Here is a 23708-nt window from a genome sequence, read left to right as displayed (position 1 = left end):
TCTGCTGTCTGAGTTATTGATTGGTTGTATGACCCTGGACTTGTCAGCCCTTGAGAAGTTTGGACTAAGTTCCTTTCAGGTCTAAAGTGTTACATTCTTAGGATTTTAAAATTAATATGCTCAGTACCTAACCAAAAGGCATAATGGGCATAGTTTTCTTCTTACTGTTGCAGGAAGGGGGACCCCTTCCAGGGCCCGAAACTGGGCTCTTGTCTAACACTCGGAAATGAATTGTCCGAGGAGACACATGCTGACAAAGCAAGAGATTTTATTGGGAAAGGGCACCCGGGTGGAGAGCAGTAGGTAAGGGAACCCAGGAGAACTGCTCTGCCGCGTGGCTTGCAGTCTTGGGTTTTATGGTGATGGGATTCATTTCCGGGTAGTCTTTGGCCAATCATTCTAATTCAGAGTCTTTCCTGGTGGCGCACGCATCGCTCAGCCAAGATGGATGCTAGCAAGAGGGATTCTGGGAAGTGGATAGACACGCGGTGTTTCCTTTTGACCTTCCCCGAACTCTTCCGGTTGGTGGTGGCTTATTAGTTCCGTATTCCTTATCAGGATCTCCTGCCATAAAACAACTCATGCAAATGGTTACTATGGTGCCTGGCCAGGGTGGGCGGTTTCAATCAGTGTGCTTCCCCTAACATTACCAGTGAAAAAATGGTGTTCTTAAATTAAACATGTTAAGTTTTCCACTTGTTTCTCTAGACAGGTTGAAATATTGAACAAAGTGAACTTTTGTAGCAGCAACTATAGAGCGATAGATACCTGGAAATTGAATTTGATCATACACACACCATCATTGCCTGCAGGGAACTAGTGTGACAAACAAGCATTTAGTGAATTAATTGTATATATTTCAGTGAGGCAAGTAAAAGTGTGTACCAAGTACTCTGGAAACAGTTAAGTGTTAACCCTGCCTTGGGAAGTACTAATGGCATCAGGAGTTGATGTTTGAACTCTGACAAGATTAGCAGCAGTTGATACAGATAAAAAGCATAGACATGTGAAAAAAATAAACACATTCGAAAGCCACATCTAGAAGTACAGCCTTAACTGAGTTCTATACCCAATACAGCCTTCATGCATTTCCTATAAGGCAGGCCCACTCTCCCATCTAGAGACAATTGAGGAATACATAAGACCAACTCAGGTATGAAAAGGGGTGAATTGTTACGGGAGTCTAGCTTGGATAAAAGCCTGAAGCTTCCTGGCCGATAGCTGATAGGAGGCATTTGTAGTTGTTAGGATCATCTGGGAGTCTTCCTGAGGCATGAGTGTGCTTGGACTTTGCAGGATGTCATCCTTCCTTTTTAGGGCGCCTGAACCTCCCCCTCCTCCGCTCACCACTAACTTTAGTCTTTGTTCTTTGTATGTACACAAGCTGTTTTTCATCTGTATCAGATCTTTACTGAAATAAAACATTTGAGGAAATTTTGAAACACTGGATAGGGATTGAAGGCAATTGTGGTTTGTTTCCTAGTAATTTGTGGGCAGAGTTGAAACATTTGCATTGTATTTGTTACCTTCCTTTACAGTCTCAATGTCACTTTGTTAGAATAACACATATCTTACATGTGTGGGGTTCTGTGCTAACCATTATCTGTATCATCTTGATCTTTAACTTCCTCACGCAAATATACAACAAATACCCTCTTCTTACAAATGAGGAAATTGAGACTCAGATATTAACTTGTCCAGGATTACACATACAGCCAAAAATTACAACCTAACTTAATATCAAAGACCATTTTCTTTTTAATTTGAATGTTAAAGCATATTGTGAATTTTGGCATACTCATAATATGCCTTGGTATATTAAATTTAAAACAGTTTATTCTGTCAGTTATGTTTTTCTTGATCAAACTTATTCATTGCTTTGTTATTTAAAGACCTACCACCATCTGAAAGGATGATATAGAAAATTAGCACATACTTCCTCGTCAAGCAGATGGGTTTTGTCTGGCCTCAGCTGCTTTTTGTTTTGTAGTCTTAGAGAATGCTTTTAAGTTCCCTGAACACCAAGTTTCTGTTTGTCAAAGGAGATAGTAATGCTTATCTCAAATGTTAGTACATGGGCATTATGTGCCTAACATGTGCCTGGTATATAATAGATACTCAGTAAATGTTCCTTTTTTTTTTCTAGTTCCTATCACTACAGCCTGAAGTTTAAAGGAATTTTTACCATTTCATGTTACCCCCCACCCCTTTTCTTTTTACCGAGTCTTGGGATTTTAGTTCCCCAACCAGGGATTGAACCTTCGGAAGTGAGAGTCCTAACCACTGGACATCCAGGGCATTCCCATACCATACTTTGTTGAAAAGCAAGGAAAAGTTTGAAAACATAAATATTATGATTATTTTTTTAAAAAAGTAATATATGTACTTGGAACATTGTAAGTAGTAAATTGTAGCTGCTGTTGTTAAGAAAGCATTTATTTTCAGAAGAGAAACCCATAAAAGGAGGGGAAATTTGTTGAATCAATTCCTGCTTAGAATTCATGCTAATTATTTTTTGTTTTCTGAAGTATCAAGAGTCTGTACTTTCTTCTTCCCTTTATTCTATCATTGGTTGAACATCTTTATGGTCCTCTGAAGCATTTTTCAGATAGAGGGAAGTTTATTTGTTCTTTATTTCTTGACTTGATGTTAGTATTTCCAAACAGAGATCCTTTTTTTTTTTTTTAATATGCTGCAGAAAATGCAGAATCAAAAAAAAAAAAAGAAAATGCAGAATCCTGAAATAAGAAAGACATGATACACTTTGCAGATTTTTATCACCAGAAGATAAACACCTAGTCAAATTTCAGAATGCCTTTAGACCCAAATTGTGATCTTGTTCAATAGCATTTGAAAACATCTTTTGAACAACTTGTCATGCCCTGCATCAAAATGACAAATCTTAATTCATTTTCAGTGTAACTGATGTTGACTTAAAAAGTAGTCAAAACCTAAAATTTAAGAATTATTTTTTATTTGGTAGAGATTTTTAGGACTTCAATGTCTGTGACATCCTTGTTTACTGATTTGGCAGGAAATACTGCATTTCTTCCTGATTTAGAGTCCCATGCATAGACTGATGACTATTTGTTTCTTGGTCAAATAGGCTAGTCTTTGTCCTCTGTCTGTAAGTATGTATATATTATTCAACAAAAGGTATAACAGTTTATCAAATAATTGCTTTGCTTTGATTTTTTTGAGAGTTAAACTCCAAAGTGTATTTTATCTCCCCTGCCATTATGAAAAAAAATTTTTCTGATATTTCGCCCATAAGAAACTTTATTGTTTCTTAGATAAATCAAAGTAACTTACACACCACTTTTTCTTGCTTTGCTGTGGACAGTTATATAGAGTTCTATAACTTTTGGATTGGTCATTGAATGTAGTTTAGGAAATGATTGCTTCCTTTCTCCCAAACTTTTGTGGGAATTAATTTTGTTAGGAATGGCTTTTTTTAATTAATGTGGATATTTTGTCATTTTTAATACTGAATTTTCTATTTTAGGGACACCCCTTGAGATGAACTGGAGATGTTTTGAGTTGGTTCTAAATCACAGAGACCACTAAACTGTCTAAAGATCTAGCATTCTCGTGTACATACTAAATATAATTAGTAAAAACATTAAATAGATAAAGTCAGAATATTAAATTCTGAGAGTGGCTAAAGTGAGGATTTTTTAATAGGAAAGAGAACAAATACAACTCTCTGGAGCTGATAGAAATTAATAACTTAGAAAATCACCACTTAAAAGATTGGTGGTTATCTGAACCAGTAAGAAAAAATCAAGGATTAGAGAACTCTAGAGACATTGTTTACCTCCAGTTTATCCACAAGAATAGTGAGATGAGCAGCAAGTACTATAATTTCAAAGAGAATGTTCTCTGGAAGTCACTAGGAAGCTAGAGTAACTTTTTATAGACAGTTGATTGAGTCCCAACTAGCAAGAATCCTAGTGATTCTAGAATAAATAGTATTTACAGGCAGCACCAGCTTCAGCTGAACTTCATAAAGTGAACACTCCAGCTTCTGAACACGAGTTGGAATAGCTGTTTGCTTAGCTCCTTTAGCTGACAATCCTGTAGGATACACAACTAGGTACTTAAGAGTGTTATTTCAGACTGTTAGATAATCTGTCTCTATTTGAAGGCTACCTCTATATAAAATTTTTCAAGTGGCTGATTCTCTGACCTCATAGGTCCTTCTAGCAGAAAAATCTTAGTATCTAAAAGGAATGGTTCCATAGTCCATTCCAAACTTATACTCAGTTTAGTTATTGAATGAAAGATTTTCTTCATACATTAGTGAGAAGAAATAGCCACTGTTTATACTGACAGTAACTACTGTTCAGAACAGTGTCAGACTTGTATCAGTGTAGATAACGGGCTTTTAATCCATATTTCTAAGATGTTCGTTTTTGTGACAAGCCAGCCCATATTTGATGTTTGTACTGATGTGATGGTTATTTTCTGACCTTTCTTTGTAAAGAAGAAAGAACATGCTGAATTTCACCAGCTTTTGCAATTTATTGAACTCCTCAGCTGCTGTATTTTAGATCTTTGAGACTTTACAAACCAGATGTAAGATAGGACCCAGTGTGTGTGTGTGTGTGAGAGAGAGAGATTTGTATGGCTTTTAAAGTGTAAAGTATTAGTTGCTCAGTCGTGTCTGATTCTTTGTGAACTGGAATCCTCCAGGCTCCTCTGTCCATGGAATTTTCCAGGCAAAAATACTGTAGTGAATTGCCATTTCCTTCTCCAAGGGATCTTCCTGACCCAGTGTTCGAACCTGGGTTTCCTGTATTGCAGGCAGCTTCTTTACCGTCTGAGCCACCAGGGAAGCCCATAAAGGATATGTGGGTGAATTCTATAAATGCTTTTAGATTTTTAAGCCCACTGATGTGTCATTCAACATCAGTAAAACCATAAAGTTTTTTTGGTTTTGTTTTTTATCTAATAAAATAGAGGATTATTTCTTCAAGTATAGGAAAGAAGGTATAAATTAAGAAGCTCCGAATTTTACCACTGGGGATGTTTAGGGCTCTAGATTTTATTCTAAGTTAGGGAAGATATTTACATCCTAAGTAATTTGATGACATGAAATTTGCCATCACTAATATTCCCTTTGTTTAACTAGTGATGATTTTAGTTTGAAAAGTCATTTACTGTACTCCTATAATAATTTCAAGGACTGTAGGACGTCCCTGGTGGTGCAGTTGACAGGGATCTACCTGCCCATGCAGAGGATACGGGTTTGACCCCTGGTCTGGGAAGATTCCACATGTTGAGGAGCAGCTGGCCCCTGCACCATAACTATTGACACCCACATGACTAGAACCCATGAACCACAACTACTGAGCCTGTGTGCCACAACAACTGACGCTTGCGTGTTTAGAGCCTGTGCTCTGCAACAAGAGAAGCCACCCCGGTAAAGCCCACACAAAGCATCGAAGACCCAACACAGCAGAATAAGTGAATAAAAATTTTTTTAAATAATTTCAAGGAATGTAATGTATACTGTATAGATAAGTTCATAGTTAGACTTCTAAGAATTTTAAAAACACTTGTAGCTCCAGGATGGTTTCTTATTCTCCACCCCCCACCCACGCCGCCCCTGTGTTTGTATTCATTGAACAAATTTTAAATGGAATAATATTTTTTAAAATTTTGACTGTGCTGAGTCTTTACTTGGACAATGTGGGCACCTCTTTAATTGCAGAGTCCAGGCTTAGTTACCGCAAGACATGTGGGATCTTAGTTACCCAGTCAGGGATTGAATCCACATTCCGCCCACTGGAAGGCAAATTCTTAACCACTGGACTTCAGGAAAGTCCCTAAACAAATTTTAAAGGGTTAGCCCTTCAAAGTTTTGGGTTTTTTTTAATTTTTTAATTACCTGCATTTAATTTAATATATAAACCAATATAGGAGAAGGGGATGACAGAGGATGAGATGGTTGGATGGCATCACTGACTATGGACATGAGTTTGAGCAAGCTCCAGGAGTTGGTGTTGGACAGGGAAGCCTGGCGTGCTACAGCCCATGGGGTCACAAAGAATCGGACATGACTGAGTGACTGAACTGAACTGAATGACCCAATATATCTGTAATATGGCAATATTTTATTAATTTTCAAAAATAATTTGGTTCTAGAAGTTGTTTCTGGAAAATTTGCACAACCAAAATTTAGAAAGTAAAACTTAACTTGTAAAATCAGGTGGTGAACCATATTTGGCCACAACTGTCGATGGGCATGAGTTTGAGTAAACTCTGGGAGTTGGTGATGGGCAAGGGAGGCCTGACATGCTGCAATTCATGGGGTCGCAAAGAGTCAGACACGACTGAGTGACTGAACTGAACTGAATGATTTGTGAACCCCTGCGTTAGACTTAAAGAACATAAGTTAAGTATATGCCTAGAGTAGATATATTCTTACCTTCATAAATCTACTTCCTATGAAAAGCAGACACAAAGAGAAACAAAATAAATAAAATTAAGTATTTTTTTAGACATGTACCATGTTTTTTGTTTGTTTGCTTTTAGATCCATTACTTGATACTCATTAGTCCCTTCATCATTTGCTTAAGTTCCTGGGCACATACAGACTTTCCAGGACAGTTATTTGCCCTAAAATGTACCTGACTAGGATAGTTGAAGGAACTTCATATATAAAGTAGGTGCCATGATGTCATAATTTTTCTAGAACTTAAATGTCATTTTAGGTGATAATATACAGAATAGTTTATGGCATCAAAAATAAGTCATGTAGAGATATATTATTAAATGTTTATTTGAAACAGTTGAGTTCAAAAAGTAATTTAAGTTTGATATAAACAACTCTACTATAATTTTTTCCTTGAACTTAACATATACATGTCCCCAGTCACCATATTTTCTACCCTGGTTCAACTTCCTCATAGAACCCAAAGCTAAAAAGGTAGTTCCTGGTAGCTTGAGAATCAGTTTGAACCCACGTGTGCTTGTGAAACAGATTGCATTCAAACATGACATGTCTCTCTCTAAACATAAAAGCTACATTCAGAACTTGAGAATCTTTACTCAGATGACTAGAAAACTAACTTTTTTGTTGTTAATATCTGTAAATTTAAGTGAATATTTATGGTTCTTATTTTGTTAGTTTTTTGATGGCTAGTGTTAATAAGAAATAATGCTTAATAAGTAATAAAACTTAAGGCAGGAGGAGAAGGGGACCACAGAGGATGAGATGGTTGGATGGCATCACTGACTTTTGATGGACATGAGTTTGAGCAATCTCCGGAAGTTGGTGATGGACAGGGAAGCCTGGTGTGCTGCAGTCCATGGGGTCGCAAAGAGTCGGACACAACTGAGCAACTGTAGTGAACTGAATAAAGCTCAAGTTTTTCTGACTTGAACTTGATAATTTTTTAAATGTCATTATATTGACATTATTTGAAGTCAAGCTATCAATATCTTTTCAACATCATCAAAAGATACTTGTAAATTTTAAAAATCAATCATTTGAACGAGAATTAGAAATTCATTGCTACTAGCGTGGAATGTGTTTAGTAAATCTCCACTGAGGTTTAATTCATGCAAATTCAAATTCATTCATTCAGGTGAATTCATTCTATTAAAGTTAGTGACTATAGAGTGCTTGTTGTGAATTAAAAATTCTTCTAGGCTTTAGATGTTTAAGTAACAATAAACCATGGACCTCATACTCTGTCTTCAAGATGCTTATAGTCAAAGATAACTTTGACCTTTGGAAATAAGCTAAGTTTAAAATTTATTTCATTTGAGAAATTACTACCCTCTGGGAATGTAGTGGAGTATCCAGGACATGCTTTTTGAATTAAATTAAGAGGATAAAAATAAATACTGTGAAGCAATTATTTTATGTTATCTATATCTATAACAGGGAACATCATCTGTTAATGACTTTCTGCTCCAAGCTGTACCTTTCAGCTTCCTCCTACTCTGACTGTTCAGATCATCAAAAATAAGTTAACTTGCTTTTTTGGTACAAAATACTGAACTATTTGTCCTATTTTTTCCCCCTCAGTTAGGGCTTCCCCATCGCTCAGTTGGTAAAGAATCCACCTGCAAAGCCGGAGACCCCGGTTCAGTTCCTGAGTTGGGAAGATCCCCTGGAGAAGGGATAGGCTACCCACTCCAGTATTCTTGGGCTTCCCTTGTGGCTCAGCTGGTAAAGGATCTGCCTGCAATGCAGGAGACCTGGGCTTGATCCCTGGGTTGGGAAGATCCCCTGGAGAAGGGAAAGGCTACCCACTCCAGTATTCTGGTCTGGAGAATTTCATGGACTGTATAGTCCACGGGGTCGCAAAGAGTCAGAGTGAGCGACTTTCACTTTTACTTTCCCTCAGTTGTGCAGTACTCCTAGTTACACACAATAATAGGAATAGATTTGTGCTCCAAATGGTAAATTACCAGTAATTCAGCTATTAACTCTGCAGTGTGCAAGGACTGATGTAATTAACAATGCATGATCATGATCTTCATAGGGCAGATCACTATGGAAAACTGTAATACAGGAAACCTTTCTTTAAAGGGAAAAAAGTTACAGTTTCATTGATATAAAAGTAAAACAGTTGTTATTTTCCCATACTAAAATTATCTTCAAGAATGATCATTTCTTACCACCTGTTGCTATCTTCATTATCCAAATCACTTTTATCTCTCTGCTGAATAAGGAAGCATCTTCCCAACTGGGGCTTCCCAGGTAGCTCAGTGGTGAGTGTAGGAGATGCAGGAGACCTGTGTTTGATCCTTGGGTGGGGAAGATCCCCTGGAGGAGGAAATGGAAACCCACTCCAGTATTCTTACCTGGAGAGAGGCAAAAGAAAATTCCATGGACAGAGGAGCCTGGGAGGCTACAGTCCATGGGGTCGCAAAGAATCAGACGCAACTGAGCAAGCACACACGCACTTCCCAATTGACCTCCCAGTTTTCCTTAAATCATTTTTTTTAACATAGGCCAATCCTTTTAACATTTAAGTCAGATGATACCCTTCTGCTCAAAATTCTCCAGTAGCATCTCTTATCAGTGTAAAACCAAAGTCCTTAAAATGGCTTTCAAGATCCTTGTTATCTGTTCCCTGCTACCCCCCAGACTTCATCTTCAACTAATTTATCCCTCTAGCCTTCCCACCCTTAGTACCAATATAGCTAGTTTCCTTAATATTTTTCTCTTTGATCACCTGTCAGTTTATCAGTGGAGAATCTTTCCTGACCATCTTGTATAAAATGGCAACATGCCCCATATTCCCCTCTTTCCTTTCCTGCTATGTTTTTCTCTGAAACATTTACTGCCATCTGATGTACTAAGTGTTAGTCGCTCAGTCGTGCTCGACTCTTTGCAACCTCATGGACTGCAGCCCACCAGGCTCCTCTGTCCATGAGATGTACTATAGTTTGTTTATTCTTTATCTGTTTCACCCAGGAGAATCTTGGTACTTTCATTGTTTATTGCTTTATCAGAATACTTATGTTGTTTATTGCTTTATCAGCAACTGCTAGGTACATACTAGATGCTCAGTGAATATTTGTTGAATAAATAAACAAACTCAGATGACAGCCATAGTTCTTTCTTCCTGGATCATACTCAGTTGACTTAGGAGGTATAAACAACATACTGGAAAATCTGAAATTAACATATCCTTCAGAAGAACTAGATATATTTTAGCTATATACTATAAAATGTTTAACATACTTAGACTTTGTAAAAGCTTTTCAGGGAGTGGTGGAAGAAAAAGCTCCAGTTTTTCATCAGAAAGGTGGAAGTCTTTTCTGTGGCAAAGATCACTGAAATTCTTCCCATTTACATAGACCTAGTCTTTCTCTCAGTTAGATACATCACAGCTAGGAAGACCTGCATTTGGTTGTTCATGTGTGGTCTAAGCATTTAGCATTTAATACTTGTGATCCTGTATTCATATTACCTTTATTCCAATTTTAGTAGTAGTAACACAGTTGAAATTTTTTATATCGATCAGTCATTTCAGTCTGAAATAATCAGTGTTAGAGCAGTCCAGTGTTCCTCAAGATCACACAGCTGTGAAGGCACTGCGGTCCTTCTACCTGCTTTTCACTCTCTATTCTCCTGTTATACCCTGTAAACTGTCCACCTTGCATATTCATTACAGCCACCTTTGTTTATAACCCACAGAACAGTCTCTGTTATGATCTACAATGTTCTCCAGCCAAAAGGCACAAAGAAGCAAACAACAGGCCCAAGTTCTTCATTACAGAAGAGTGCAGAGGCCACAGCCTGCTTAGTTAAGATGGGCTCTCTTGAGTTAAAGATTGACTCCTTAACTCTTTGTTGCCTGATGAAATTATAACAAAGCCATCTCTGTAGAGGCTTACATGTTTATTTGAAGAATATGGCCAAAAAATCTTTAATTTTCATGGTGATGCTATAGTAAACATAAAATGTCTGACCTGTAGGTTAAACTGCACATTATTAAGAAATCAAAATTGTATTGAGCTGATTAGATGACAGAGTTAGGTAGGAGTTGTTACCTGTTGGTAAGATGTCAGCTCTTCTTAATTGTTTTGTTTTTACAGTTTTTCCTAGACACTATAGAGCTGTTTAAAAAGATGTTAGTTTTAAATGAAAATATTATTAGACAATGGAAATATATAAACCCCTTGTAAAGATAATTCATTTGCAAGTGTATAAATGTTGTTAGAAGACAAAAAGCATTTTGATTCTTAGATTAGAATTGAGAAGTTATAATTATGTTTTTTGATTCCCTTCCTGATCAGTCTTTCATTTTATGTGAGACTGTAGGCTTTTAACTGTGCCACTCAAAGGTGTGATTATAAAAATACAATATAAAATTGGTGTGTTAACATTAGGTATCATCTATGCCAGTGAGTCTTAATCTGAGTTTTCAAAGTTAATAATAGAAGATGTAAATCTTTCAGAAACCTAACGAATTGTGTAACTTACTGAAATAAATTATCCATGCTGTTGAAAACATCAGATTTCTTTCACTAAAATTCTTTCAGCCCAGCATGGCAATGCTTCGTTTTAATCAGAAGTTCTGAATGGAAGTTGCATGTTTGTTTTTTTGTTTTTTTTAACAGGGAAAAATATTTATTATAACTTAATAAAAAAGTTTGGGAGAAAAAAATCTTTCAAAATAAGAATTCAGTGCTTTGGGGTGGAGTAGATAATAAAAGGTTTTATTGGTGGTGAAATGGCTAGGAAATCTTTGGCCTAGTTTAATGCCTGTGTTTTCCAGAAATGGAAACTTAGACTCAGAGACATTCAGTGACCTCGCCTATGCTCTCATGCCTCCTCAGAGGCAGAGCTAAAACCTAAGTCCCTGTCTTCTGACTCCCAGTCCAGTGCTCTTTTTCATCATATGGTATGACTCAGTGTCTGGAACCTGAGCAGCCTATCTCATGTTACAGAGGACTAATAAACGATAGGGAGAATTATTCTGCCCTTCTGTAAGTACTTGTGGTAAAGATACATAGAACAAGTAGCTTAATGCACTTTTTTCTTTCAGTTTTGTGACTGGTTCTCAATCTTTCTGGTAAGGGCCACTTGTTGGGGTGGTGTATTGCCTTTACCAGTGAAGCATACTAAGCATTACTGAAACTTTTAATTCATTTTGCTTTGAACTGACACCATCTCCCATCTCCTCCCCTGTTGATTATACCCTCCTCAGATGTATTTTCAAACTAAAGTATTGTTTGGTTTTTGTTGAGAATGGTCACCAGAATTTAGTGGTAAGAAATTTTTATTTTTAGGATAGATCTTTTCATAAATTCACAGTCTGCATGATTTCTTCCAGTGAGTATAGCCAAAATGAACTCTACTTAATCATTCAATATATAAGGCAGAGTGATTTGGTGGATTCTCAGTACTTAACTAATTAGAGGTATGAAGTATTAAAAAATTACTACCACTAGCAAGAATTTTTATTGGAACAAAACAGAGATTAGGGGCCAGAAATAACTTAATGTATAAGTTACTTAAAGTTTCCAGTTGCAGATTCTTGAAATGGCTCTGGGCTAAGATGCAGATGTTACTTCTGGTCTCTTTAAAAATAAATTTAAAATAGACTAGACTATCATGGGACTGTTCCATTTCTCATAAATTGAAAGGAACTGGTACGTTCCTGCTCAGAAGAAAAAATTACACAGGTCGAAGAAGAAACCAAAAAAAAAAAAAGAGGTAGCTCTGCTTAATGGAGAGCTAACTGGACCCAAGATCAAATTGTTTATGGTTTAAAACAATAGTTTTATTTGCTCCTAGTTTTATTTTGTTGTTACCTGACAAGTCAGTAGTGCTGCAGTACCCTGTCCCAGTCTTTAAAGTGCTTCAGAAGTGCTGGTTTATTAAAGAATTTTAAAACCAGGGTGCTCTCCTCAATTTTTTTTTTTTTTTTTACCCTCACAAACGTCATTAGGTAGTGCTGTGATTATAGAGCCATCTGCAGGAAAATTACCAAGTTGCAACATGGTTAATGATTCTCTTACCATGTTATTTCAATTGGTAAATGAGAAGTGACAAACTGCAGTTCCTGTGGGGAAAGAAATGGACAGCCAAGAGATGCAGGAATTACTAGGTAGGGGGACTCCCCACTTTAATTTTTCAAAGAAAACTCCTTTGTCATAGTGAGTTCATGATCAAAAGAAACATGCAGTTTGCTTCAGGTTTTACATATTCTCACTAGTTGTAGTTCTGTTTTGTTGAAAGGTATTTAGTGATTGCCTTTAGAAGCTTTGTGTGATCTGTTAGTTCTGTTCATGTTAATGACAGAGGGATACTATTTATTTAGCTCAAAAAGACCAGTATTTAATATTCTCTTCCAGGAGGTATAGCTCTTTTTACAGATCCTCATTTTGGTCATATGGTTGTCAAAAGGGGAATTAAACAAGTGTTCTTTTGCCCTATAAGCACAGTTTATATAGCTGACCGTTTACATTGGCTATACATGTAAGTGTTTTCTATTTTGTTAATCATCACGCATTTCTAATACTCATGTTAGAGATCTTTGTAAAGAGATGATCAGAAATCTGATGTTCTATGTCTGAGACAGATGATGTGATTTGTGAACTGTAGCATGAATTTTACTCTGCTCTGAGAAGTTGGTGTATGTGTGTGTGTGAGTTGCTCCTCACATCCAACCAATATCCAAGTAAACTGTGTACCAGTATTCAGACCAATCTGTAATGTAACTATAACTCTGATGATTGGTTTGACTGAGATTTGACTCAAAATTAAGTCATAATTGAAACGTTTGAAAATATCATCTGAGGAAAGATCACAAAATCAGGTCTTTCATGTTTAATCTTTTCATACAGTGGAAAGACAGTATTTAGGAGCCTTTTTACTGATTGATTAGCACCAGCAAGATGAGAGTAATATTATTGAATTAGAAGAGGCATTATATGATTCCAGATAAATAGCATTATTATATTTAAACAATAGGTACTGATTGTCAATGGATTGGTCTGAAAGAGATGCATTATTTCGCTAGAGTTTTATGTTCTTTGTTTTTTGCAAAAGTAAATTTTCTATATTGTGAGGATATTAGAAAAAAACAGAAGACCAATTTCCTGACCCTTGGGAATCATTTTATTTACAAAACAGGATATACTAGAAAAATTTGCAATATAATGTTCAGATATAAAAGCCTGGACTCTTTTGGTATCTGATTTGGCATCCGATTTAGTTAAGCAGGCCATCTGAAATACTGCACATTTAGGAGAGAGCATTCATTCACCAGTCATCTTTCTACATGCTAAATAAGGAAGAGGAGACACTAGGGAAGGGTATTTTGCTTTTGTATCTGCCCACTTGTAGATTCTCTTATTTATTGTCCTTTTAAACCTGTCTTCACCCCACCCACCCCCCCACCTTCCTTATAGCCAATAATGTATTAGTATTTTACTGAGTATTCATAAAGCAGGAAGATATTGAGTTCATCTGTGGGACTATTCACTTATAAACTTTGTTTGGCTTTGTTTTTTGCTCTGGAAGTCTTGTTTTCCAGGAATTAATTCCCTTAGAAATAATGTTGAGACTTTTCATGAGGAATTCTGTGAGTGGGCTTTAGATTTATATTTCTCACCAGATCTTCTGGCCTTTGGTTACACTGGAATGTTGCCTGCTTGTATTAGAAAAATGTACAGTAAGATTGACCACTAACTAGCCTTTATTAATTAGTTAATTCAAGATATGTAATAAAATTAAATTGAAATTTTTGTTTAAAAACTTTTTAGAATTTTAGGTCACTCTGGAAACATTCTTGTTGTGGATAGTTTAACAAACAGGTTTGAGAGTTACAGTGATTGGGAATATCAGGGATAAAGAAGAGCTAATAAATTAAAATATTGCATGTGTAATCCAAGGAGATTTTGCATAGCTCTCCAAGGAAGATTTATTTCCCAGTCAACATAAAAATAAGAAGGAAATGGAGGCCTGGAATTTAATCAGAAAGTCTCTACCTAGTAGGTTTTTTGGAAACATTTTCCCCTAAATCTTCAGGAAAGAAGTAAATTGCATAGGCAAAACACATAATAGCCTTTTCTTATCTAGTTTAGGTCTGTGCTTAATGATTGTTGGAATGGTAAATAAACATCACATCCTGAACTACGGAGGGTGGGGAAGGGTATTTAAAAGTCAGTGAAATGCAGTAATCCTCAAACCAGGAATCATCAGTTTGCCAATAAAAGATGTATGGCTCCAAGTCATATTTTTTCAGGGTTCTCTGACATTTTCATTAATCATGTTGCCAGTGTATACAGTAATGCCTGTTTTGCTATAAAAGTTGGTAATTTTTTTTTTTTTTTGATTGTTGGCCTTGGTAGTATGAATGTTGAATCAGATCACATAATCTTAGAAGAACACATAAGTGATTACATAGAATTGTGGGTGGAAACAATTCAGGATAAAAAGTGCACGACAGTTCAGAGCTCCTGTGCAGACTGCACGTCTGTCTGAAATCAGGTTTAAAAAGTGGCCCTGTCTCCAGCTGACTCGTTTTGTCAGACTGAGTCATAGGATTAACCCTTGACATGTTCCTTCAAAAAAAAAACAGGCAAAGATTAAACAACTGCATTGACTAGAGCAGCACTTGATCCATCTATATGCATTTTTTCCTGTAATATGATTCTGCTTAGGAAAAAAAATTGTGCTGCAGCTGTTACATAGATTAAATTAGATTTTTTTCAAGAAATATTTTTGAGGAAGCAACAAAGGACTTTATCATGGAAGATAATTTGTAACTGTGATAAGAAAAATGACTGTCTCCATCAACCCGTTTTAAGTTTCCTTTGGGTGAGGCAGACTTCAAAAAGATAGTATTTTGGAGTAACAAAGTTAGAAGACCTTATCATAGCATACAAGCAAAATACAGGAACATTTTATTTAAATTCTGCCAGTTTTCTTGATGACTTGCTGTTTTTGAGGAATAAATTTAATGCCATGTATATGTAAACTCCCACCTTGTCTCTTCTCTCAAGTTTCTACATCCACTCTCAATTTAGACAGTAGTGTATAAGAGTGATTGTGTTGTGGGGGGGGTTAATTTAACATATGTATGAATTTTGGATCTGTGTTTTTGAGAGGAAGAATGAAAAGTTGGAAGCAAAAACTTAATTAATTACTGAGCTCTGCTTAGAAACTATTATGTTTCAACCTTCAGGTTTCAGATCTTAGCCAGATCTTAGCCAGTTCTTAATAAACTGCTTCAGACCAGCAAAAGAGTATGATACTGTCTGGCCTTTACTCTGATCTTTTTTAACTTAGATATTTGTTTCTGCTTTCAGAATACCGTATAGTTGCCTCTAAAATAAAGGAATTGTTAATGAAATACTCAAATTTTCAATGTGCTTTAATAGCAAAGATTGCACAGTTGGATTTATTATTATGCTGTTTGTTTAACAAACATCATAGTACTGTCTCTTTTCTGGCAAGCCCCAAAGAAATGAGCCTAACTACTATAGGTGGATTTCTTTTTTTTAAATCAGTGTAAGTTTTCTGTTTGGAGCACTAGTTGTAGGAAGAGACTGTTGAAGTGCCTTGTGGCTCCCCCCTTTGCCCCAGTTCTCTACATTTATAGCTAAGAGTAGGTTTTTTTACATTTTTAATGATTCAGGGGGAAAAAGGAAATTTTATTTTGGATGGTTGATTGTCCTTTTTTTTTTTTAAGCTCTGTCAGAGAGAGACTATGTCTATAAAAGACTAAAATTTACTTGAATGGTTTTAAGGCATGACATTGTTAATTGTAAGTCAACGCTTTTTACACAGCTCTCTGAGGATTGAAACGAGTCTTTGTGGTCTCTCAGGAGGGAGGAAGTTACAGACCACTCTGCAGACTGGCATTTTAATGGTCTGTTGTACAGTGATGTTCTTTTGCAGCTGCTGCTTAGCCTTTTCTATATCTGGAGAGTGTAGGGAGGTTTTATTGTTATTCCGACACCAACAGCTTTTAAAACATTATGAACTTAGCTGGCCTTATTGTCTTACTCGGTTTTATTGTTATATTTTAATCAATATTTTTCATAAGAATGGAGAGTTTGGCAGTTCCTCACAGAATATTTCTGGAATATTCCTTTAGAGGAATTCTGCTTCATGAAAGGTGCCTTTAAAAAAAGTGATGTGTCCCCTTTTTGCAGCTTGTGAGCCCTCCTCTGATTATCACAGTTCTGGGAGAACCTCCGAGGCGCAGGGAGAAGAGATAATACAAAGAGGTTTTGATGGAGAGGATTGGGGGCAGCAACGCAGGGATGAGAGGGAAGAAAAGTTGTTACTCTGTTTTTCTGGGTTAGAGTGCACACCAAAAGACAAATTGAAAACTTTTTAAGTAACAAGATATGTTTGTGTGTAAGAAATAAAGTATTTACCAAAAAAAAAGCCTAAGACCTTTTGACTTCTAAGTATAATGAATTTTTTAAATCTATGAGACATTCTCACACTGATTATTTTTCCTTTTTGAGAAATTTGAGCATTAGCATAAAAGTTTGAATATATTAAATATTAGTTAAGAATGATAGTAAACTTGAAGGAAAGACTTCTGAGAAATCCATTTTAGTTTATTAGCAACAGTGAACATTTTGTCTATACATACCAGCCTTTCATCTTTTTATGTAAGGAAAAACAAAACCTTGTTTGTTTTTTCTTTTTAATTATTCAGTTGCTTCGTACATATCCTAGAACAGTGAAATCCATTGTAAACTTTCATTTGGTATTATGAGTGAGGAATTTAAGGAGCTTTAGAACTGAAAACCTGTATTAAATATTTATGTTTAAAAACAGATCATTTATTTTCAAGATAATTTTTTGAATTGTTGGAATGAGCTTTTTCATGAAACGTGTTCCTCTCAAATTTTTTCCATACAATTTTTATAACATAAAAAATCATGGTTCTAGCTAGTTGAGAGGTACTTACATGACAGGTCTGCTTTCTCCAGGAAGTGACTTTGTACATGGCTTAACTGTTTAGATCCTTCTTGTTACACATGATTCAGTGTTTCCAAATCCTGATTGCTTGATCATAGTTTATCAAAGTTGGAAGCAACTTTAGGCCATGCCAGATGGTAATATCTTTAGAAGTGTAGCAAGCTAGGTTTCCCTGCTAGAAGTGCTCTAATTTAATTAAAACTAAAAACAGATTAGCATATCTGTCAGTTTGCCTTTCTTTGAGAGAGACTTATATACCATAATATGACAATATTAATAATTCCTTGGGCTATATGCCTCCAGGACACTATATTGCTTTTTATTATTTAGCACTTGTGACTTTTATTTTTTAAAATTCCAAAATTTGTTTTATCAGTGTCCACCACCCTTGCAAGAACTTGATAGAGATTGAAAGAGGTTACTTACAGCATAAACCCTCCCTCTCTGCTCTGTGAGTTGGTTCAGTCCTATTTTGCATAAGTTCCTTTTGAGTAGATCCATGTGTGGATGCATAGTGCTGAAGACTTAACTCTGTTGGGCTGTGTGGATGTATGTGTTAGAGAGAAGCTGTGTGTATTAGCTACAAATAATAACATTTTCAAAATCAACATGTATTGTGCCTATCCTGTCCCTGGAATGGGCAGCAGTTCTTTGATGTATTACTACAATGGAAAAACGGTAAGTCTTTTTCTTTGTTCAGATAGCTTCTTAGTGGCTTGTTTAAGGGAAAGCAGGGTAGATTAATTACTTTTTACTAAAACCTGTGAGGTTTTGTTTTGTCATTTTCTACACTACATTAAGAACGTGTGTTTCTTTGTAAGTAAGGTTGGAAAGTTGTCTTTGACACAGTTACAATAGTTTCTTACTTTTATTTTTAAAATAATATCTGACAAATTCAAGTTTATTTTTTATTTTATTGTTAATGCCTGATGTCTACTAGCAGTGAGCTTCAAACTACATTAGTTTCAATGTTTTTCTTATGTTGTAAACATGTAATTTGTATGTAAAATACACATTTAACAGAGAGAAAGAGAAAGAGGGAAGATTGCTTGATGCTTTGTAGATAGAAGGGAAAGATGAAAGTCATCTTGGATATTCATAAAAATAACAAGTATGAAGCTCTGGGAATGATTAGGGAAGCAGTCAGCTAGTGAGGGCCGTATTTCCTGTTTGGAGTTTCGGGTCCAGAGCCTGACTTTACTCGGATACCATCTGTTTCCAATCAGACTAGAATTTTGACCCTGTACAGATTCATAAAATAAATCACTATTTTTCAAAGAATGCATTTATACATCTTCCAAAGAATTTATTTCTAGCCAATTTATAGCACATGCTTCAATGTTTTAAAATAATACCTTTTTGTGTTGCTAAGTAAAACTTTTCTACTTTTTAATTTCTCAGTATTAATTACATAGTATACTGTTTCCACAGTCAGAGGATTTTGTATATCCTAAAAAGAAAGTAAACGTCTCTGAAATATTCAGTAGAAGTTATCTTTATAAGATAGTTGATAAACATAAAAATGTTATTAGTGAATAACAATCTTGAGTTTATGTCAGGAATTCGGTTTTTTCCTCCTTCGTCATTCCAAAACAATGTTTGATCTCAGGTGTTTTATTAAATACATAAATGACTTTAGTGATTTTTTTTTTTTTTTGGTCATTAATGTAGACATTTTCGGTGTTAATCTTTGAAGTTACCAAGAAATTAATCACATTCATGTTTGTCCCTTCCCTTTTTACCACTTGAAAATGTTGTAAAGTATCATATGGCTTTAACCATGGTACATGAGAACTAAAGAAAGTACTTTTTCATTCTCTGACTGCTTGGTAAGGCCTCTTTGGACTTCGTTAGCATTTGGTTCTTAACTTTTGAGTAAGCTTTCTTAACAGATGACAGTCAAGCCAAAATTTCATAAACTCGTTAAAAAGTATGTGTTCACACTACCCATATAAACAGAGCTTTGAAGAATGTAAGAGGTAGATTTAGATGCATAGTATAGGTGAAATAATTTGATGTCTATATAATTTCCTTGCCAACTGTCTTTCAAATATGAAAATATTTTTCTTCTGTGTCCAATTTTAAGTAAAATAGTCTGTTTGAAAATGGTGTGTGTGTGAGTTTAGTAAAATTAATTATACAAGACCCCTGAAGCAGATAGACTATAACTCAAATTGAGTTTAGATTTTATTCTTTTGCTAGCACAGATCACTCTATTACAGCATTTCTCTTTGTTCTACATTGCGGGGGTGGGTAACAGCTTTGATCGTATTAAGTATTTCCAGGCTTACTGTGGATGACATGGCTGGTATGTTAGAGAAGTGTAGCCTGAAAGTTGATAGCCTGTGCTTGATATGGGTCAAAGGTGACTTCTATGTTCTTAAAAAATGCATAAAGAATGGTATATTTTCTTAGTCCTCTCTATCATAAGGCCTTACTCTTTTTTATATGTGTTTTCCTCTCTGTATTTTATTTTTACCACATCTAATTTATTTATCTATTATTATTATTACTATTATTATTCTTCAATACGAAAATCATATAGTATACAATTATTATCCAAAGACTGTTAAAAATCTCGTCTTTTTATATATTGGGAAATGTCTACCCGTTAATGCTTTATAATAAAAGCTAGCACTTTAAATTAATATTGCCAGAGTCTGAAATAATATTTCTTCACTTGAGTTATGAAATTTTTTTGTATAATTCTCATTATGAGCCAGTTAAGTTTAAGCCCACTTTTAATAACTCCATTTTATCAATTTATTTTAAAATGATAGGACATTAGTATTTTGAAATGCCATTAAACTCACATTGATTTCATTTTTAAAATCCTTTTATGGATATTGCGATGATAGAGTGAAAAATCCTGAGTGATACTAGGCTTCAGGAAAATACTTTCCTCTTTTTCTGATTTTTATTTTTACATTTTCAAACTGATTCCCTATATTTAAGGATGCTTGGGATAATTTAATAAATAGACTGAACAGACTCTAGGAAAAATTCTAGATTAATCAGAGAAGAGCCTTTTCATATTTTGGTATATTTAAGATTATGTGGCCATATTGTATTGCTGGAAATATAAGAGGCTTGGGCATCTTTGTGCAGAAAAGGCAAAAATGTTAACCCTATTTTCCTCACTGAAAAGAGAAAGGGTTAATGTTCTGTATCATACATAATTTTTGTGTAGAAGTATTATATACCATGCTGTAAGATATTAATATGTGCTCATGATAAATAGGGGACTTAAAATCACTTTGAATATTATTTTCTGAACTTTGAAAAATAGCAAGAAAAAATAATGGGTTTCTGAGGTTCCTTACTTACAAAGAACTTGGCCTGCACTCAGTTTTCTCATAGATATGACTAAATTGTGTCCTTTATGCAGAAAGGTAGAGAATGGTAGAGGTAAAGCAAGGAAAGTTTGGGGAGGAGAGGATTCCTGCTCTCTTCACCTTGGTATTCTGGAGTTTTAGCCTTCCTTTGATCTCATCAGCCTCCATTTTCTAGACCTTGAACTGAAGATGCTACAAAGTGTTCCAGGTACAAAAATTGCAGCAAGTACAGACATGATGCTCTTTTCATTATATCAGGGAATTATTTTAATCTTTTAGAGACAACACAGAAATCCAAGTTTTAAAACCAAAGCTTAGAAACACATTTTGAACATTCAGCTTCTTTGTATGTAATCTGGGGAAGAAGAGACAGGAACTAACATGATCTTAAGGGCTCCTCTGTTTCAGGAACTCTGCTGGGGACTTTATGTTTACCTCATTTAATTCTCTCAACCACTCTGTCATTTAGCTGTTACTAACCTCCTTTTATAAGTAAGGAAAATGAGGTGCTGAGTAGTTAAGTAACTTGTATAACCTCCCCTTTCTCCCCCCACCCGCCTGCCGCCCCATTAGTAAGCTTTGAGGCTAGACCTGAACCCAGGTCTCTCTCCCAGGAGCAACTTTTCCTCTTCTATTATCCAAGGACAAGTAAACTGGTCTCCATAGCAGAGAGCCAGATCTCAGTAATCCTTACTATTGGTCGTATCAAAGTACTACATTGGAAAGAAAATGTCACTGAGAAAAGTACTAGGCTATTCTTACAAATAAATATGTTTTACATATTTCATCAGATTTACAGTTTTATGAATGCTAATTGATATAGTCTGTCAAGCAGCTTTTTACTGGTTTCTTTTTAAACTGAAGAACTTAAAACTATCCTAGATATGATTTTAAATGCAGGAAATTAGCAGGTTTCTTCTAATAGAACTCATAGTATTGAAAATTGGTTTAGCCATGGTTTTGGCACCTGCCTCTCCACATAATTTGTATTTTCATAAGAATTAGAGTAGCATGGAGCTAAAATTGCCTTATGAATACTTCTAAGACTTATTTTTCAAATAAACATTTTTGGTTGATAAAAGCACAGAAACCAGTATGAGACCATATAGAGCTACAGTTCTGTTCTTTTGGGGATTTACTGCTAATTAACATGAGAGAGGAAAGTTTAATTAAATTAATTCAAATTTCCAGGCTATCTGTGGACCCAGTAGAGTTAAATCTACATTTTTATGAGGAAAACATGAAGTCATTTAAGAATTCTCTAAAGTTACAGTGCTTAGAGACATTAAATGACAAGTTTAGCTTCCATCTGCTTTGATTTTTTTTTTTCTTTTACCAAGATTAACTGAGACTGTATTCTAGGTATGAATCCAAGAAGGTCTTTTTTTTTTTTTTTTTGATTCAAGTGAGCACAAATAACAGGAAGTTAAAACTAAAACCCCTGCCAGGAGAGTATGTTGCCACTGGTCAGGTTTATTAATGTTTTAAAGAAATTTATGTCCTTTTCCACTAGCTCATGAACATGTTAAAGAAAGGGATCAGGTGCTTTATTGTTAGGTATAAATATTTTTTAAATGTAGATAGCTAAGAAGTCACACTCATTGATGTGTTCAGTATATCATCCTAGCATGTGAATTTCAAACCCAGTCCCTTAAAAATTTCATGGTTTATCTCTTAGGGAAAAAAATTGTACCTATTGTAAAAATGATACTGGTTACAATAAAGAACTGATGAGACAAACCTAGTGATGTTAACTTAAGATTAATTAAAATATGTTTGACTTACCTAAGAAGAAATTCTCACATTTGAAAGCCACTGTTACTCAACTACACTTTTTAGACAGTAGAAGTAGTAATTGATTTTAAGCTACTTTGTACTGAAAGCTAGAATTTTTTTTCTTATTGTTAGAAAGGAAGTTTTACAGTATTTCACCCCTAAACATCCTCTGGAAATTCTTGGAAAGAATTTGATTCTTGGAAAGATATTGATCCTTTTATTGATGATACTTTGAAAATATAAACATGTATGCTTTTTACAGAAATTTCATGTTATTTTATTAGGCTAACTAATTAGATGAAAAGAATCTTCATAGATAGCTTATGTGTCCCTGAGTTGGTCCTTCTACTTTATTTTGCTTTATGATGCTTTTTGGTTTCAGTTCTTACAGTATTTAGTACTGGAACTATATTCCCCACACCTTAGGTTTGGAATTATTACCATAAAAACTTAAGTAGTAGACTGACTTTATGGCAAAATTTGATACTTTTGTGTAATATTAAAATACTAAAAATATTGAGATATTTATCAGATTTGTCATTTGTTTAAATATTCTTGGATTTTAGGAAATTCTTAAATTGCTGTACTTACTTTTTTTAATGTCTTTTTCTTTGAGGTTATACTTGTTTTAATTTAGATTAAAGAAAGAACCAAGAAAGTGGGAAGACCTGAATTTCAGGAACTTTAAGATTTTGAAATTTATGTTAAAGATATGCTCTTTGTCTGAGTTTATACAGTAAGGTCAGTATGCATAGAAAACAATGGATCCAAAATGATCAGAAAAATCAATAGTAAATCATTTTTTAAAAATTTCTTTCTTAACTTCTACCACACTTATCATTGAGTCCAATTATTAAAGCAAAAATTTTACTTGTTTTAAAACAACCCCTTTTTACTAAATTCAAACCCCTCAAAATACAGAAGTAGAAGGAAACTTCGGGTGTATTACTGGGTGTGGGACTTCATAGGTTGATCAACAATAACTAAAAACTTCTTAAAATATTTACCTAGTTTTTCTTTCTTAGTTTTTGAGTGTTGACCCTTAAATGTGCCCAGTTTTTTAAATTAATGGCCCAGTGGTTTAATTACAGTTTTTAAAGCTAGAATTTGAGTTGCGTTGAGGTTTTCTTTTTTCCCAGTGACCTAGACTGTTTTGGGTTTTTTGTTTGTTT

The 23708-nt window shown here is 35.0% G+C and overlaps 1 protein-coding gene across 11 annotated transcripts in view; it reads left to right on the top strand.

Moving 5' to 3' along the window:
- TCF12 (transcription factor 12) overlaps positions 1 to 23708 on the top strand; it is a 392318-nt gene that overhangs the window by 313751 nt on the left and 54859 nt on the right. For 2 of the 11 annotated variants that reach the window (XM_043471872.1, XM_043471870.1), the window contains exon 1: positions 17919 to 18103. The exons of 8 other annotated variants lie outside the window; for them this stretch is intronic. In XM_043471872.1, the coding sequence (XP_043327807.1) occupies positions 17933 to 18103 (171 nt within the window). In that variant the 5' untranslated portion in view covers positions 17919 to 17932. Of the gene's footprint in view, positions 1 to 17918; positions 18104 to 23708 lie in introns of those variants that run through there. One more of the 11 variants, XM_043471871.1, reaches the window with a different exon arrangement.

Source organism: Cervus canadensis, chromosome 6 (genome assembly GCF_019320065.1).
Source record: "Cervus canadensis isolate Bull #8, Minnesota chromosome 6, ASM1932006v1, whole genome shotgun sequence".
In the NCBI taxonomy this organism is placed as follows: Eukaryota; Metazoa; Chordata; class Mammalia; order Artiodactyla; family Cervidae; genus Cervus; species Cervus canadensis.
This window is presented reverse-complemented; position numbering and strand designations above follow the sequence as displayed.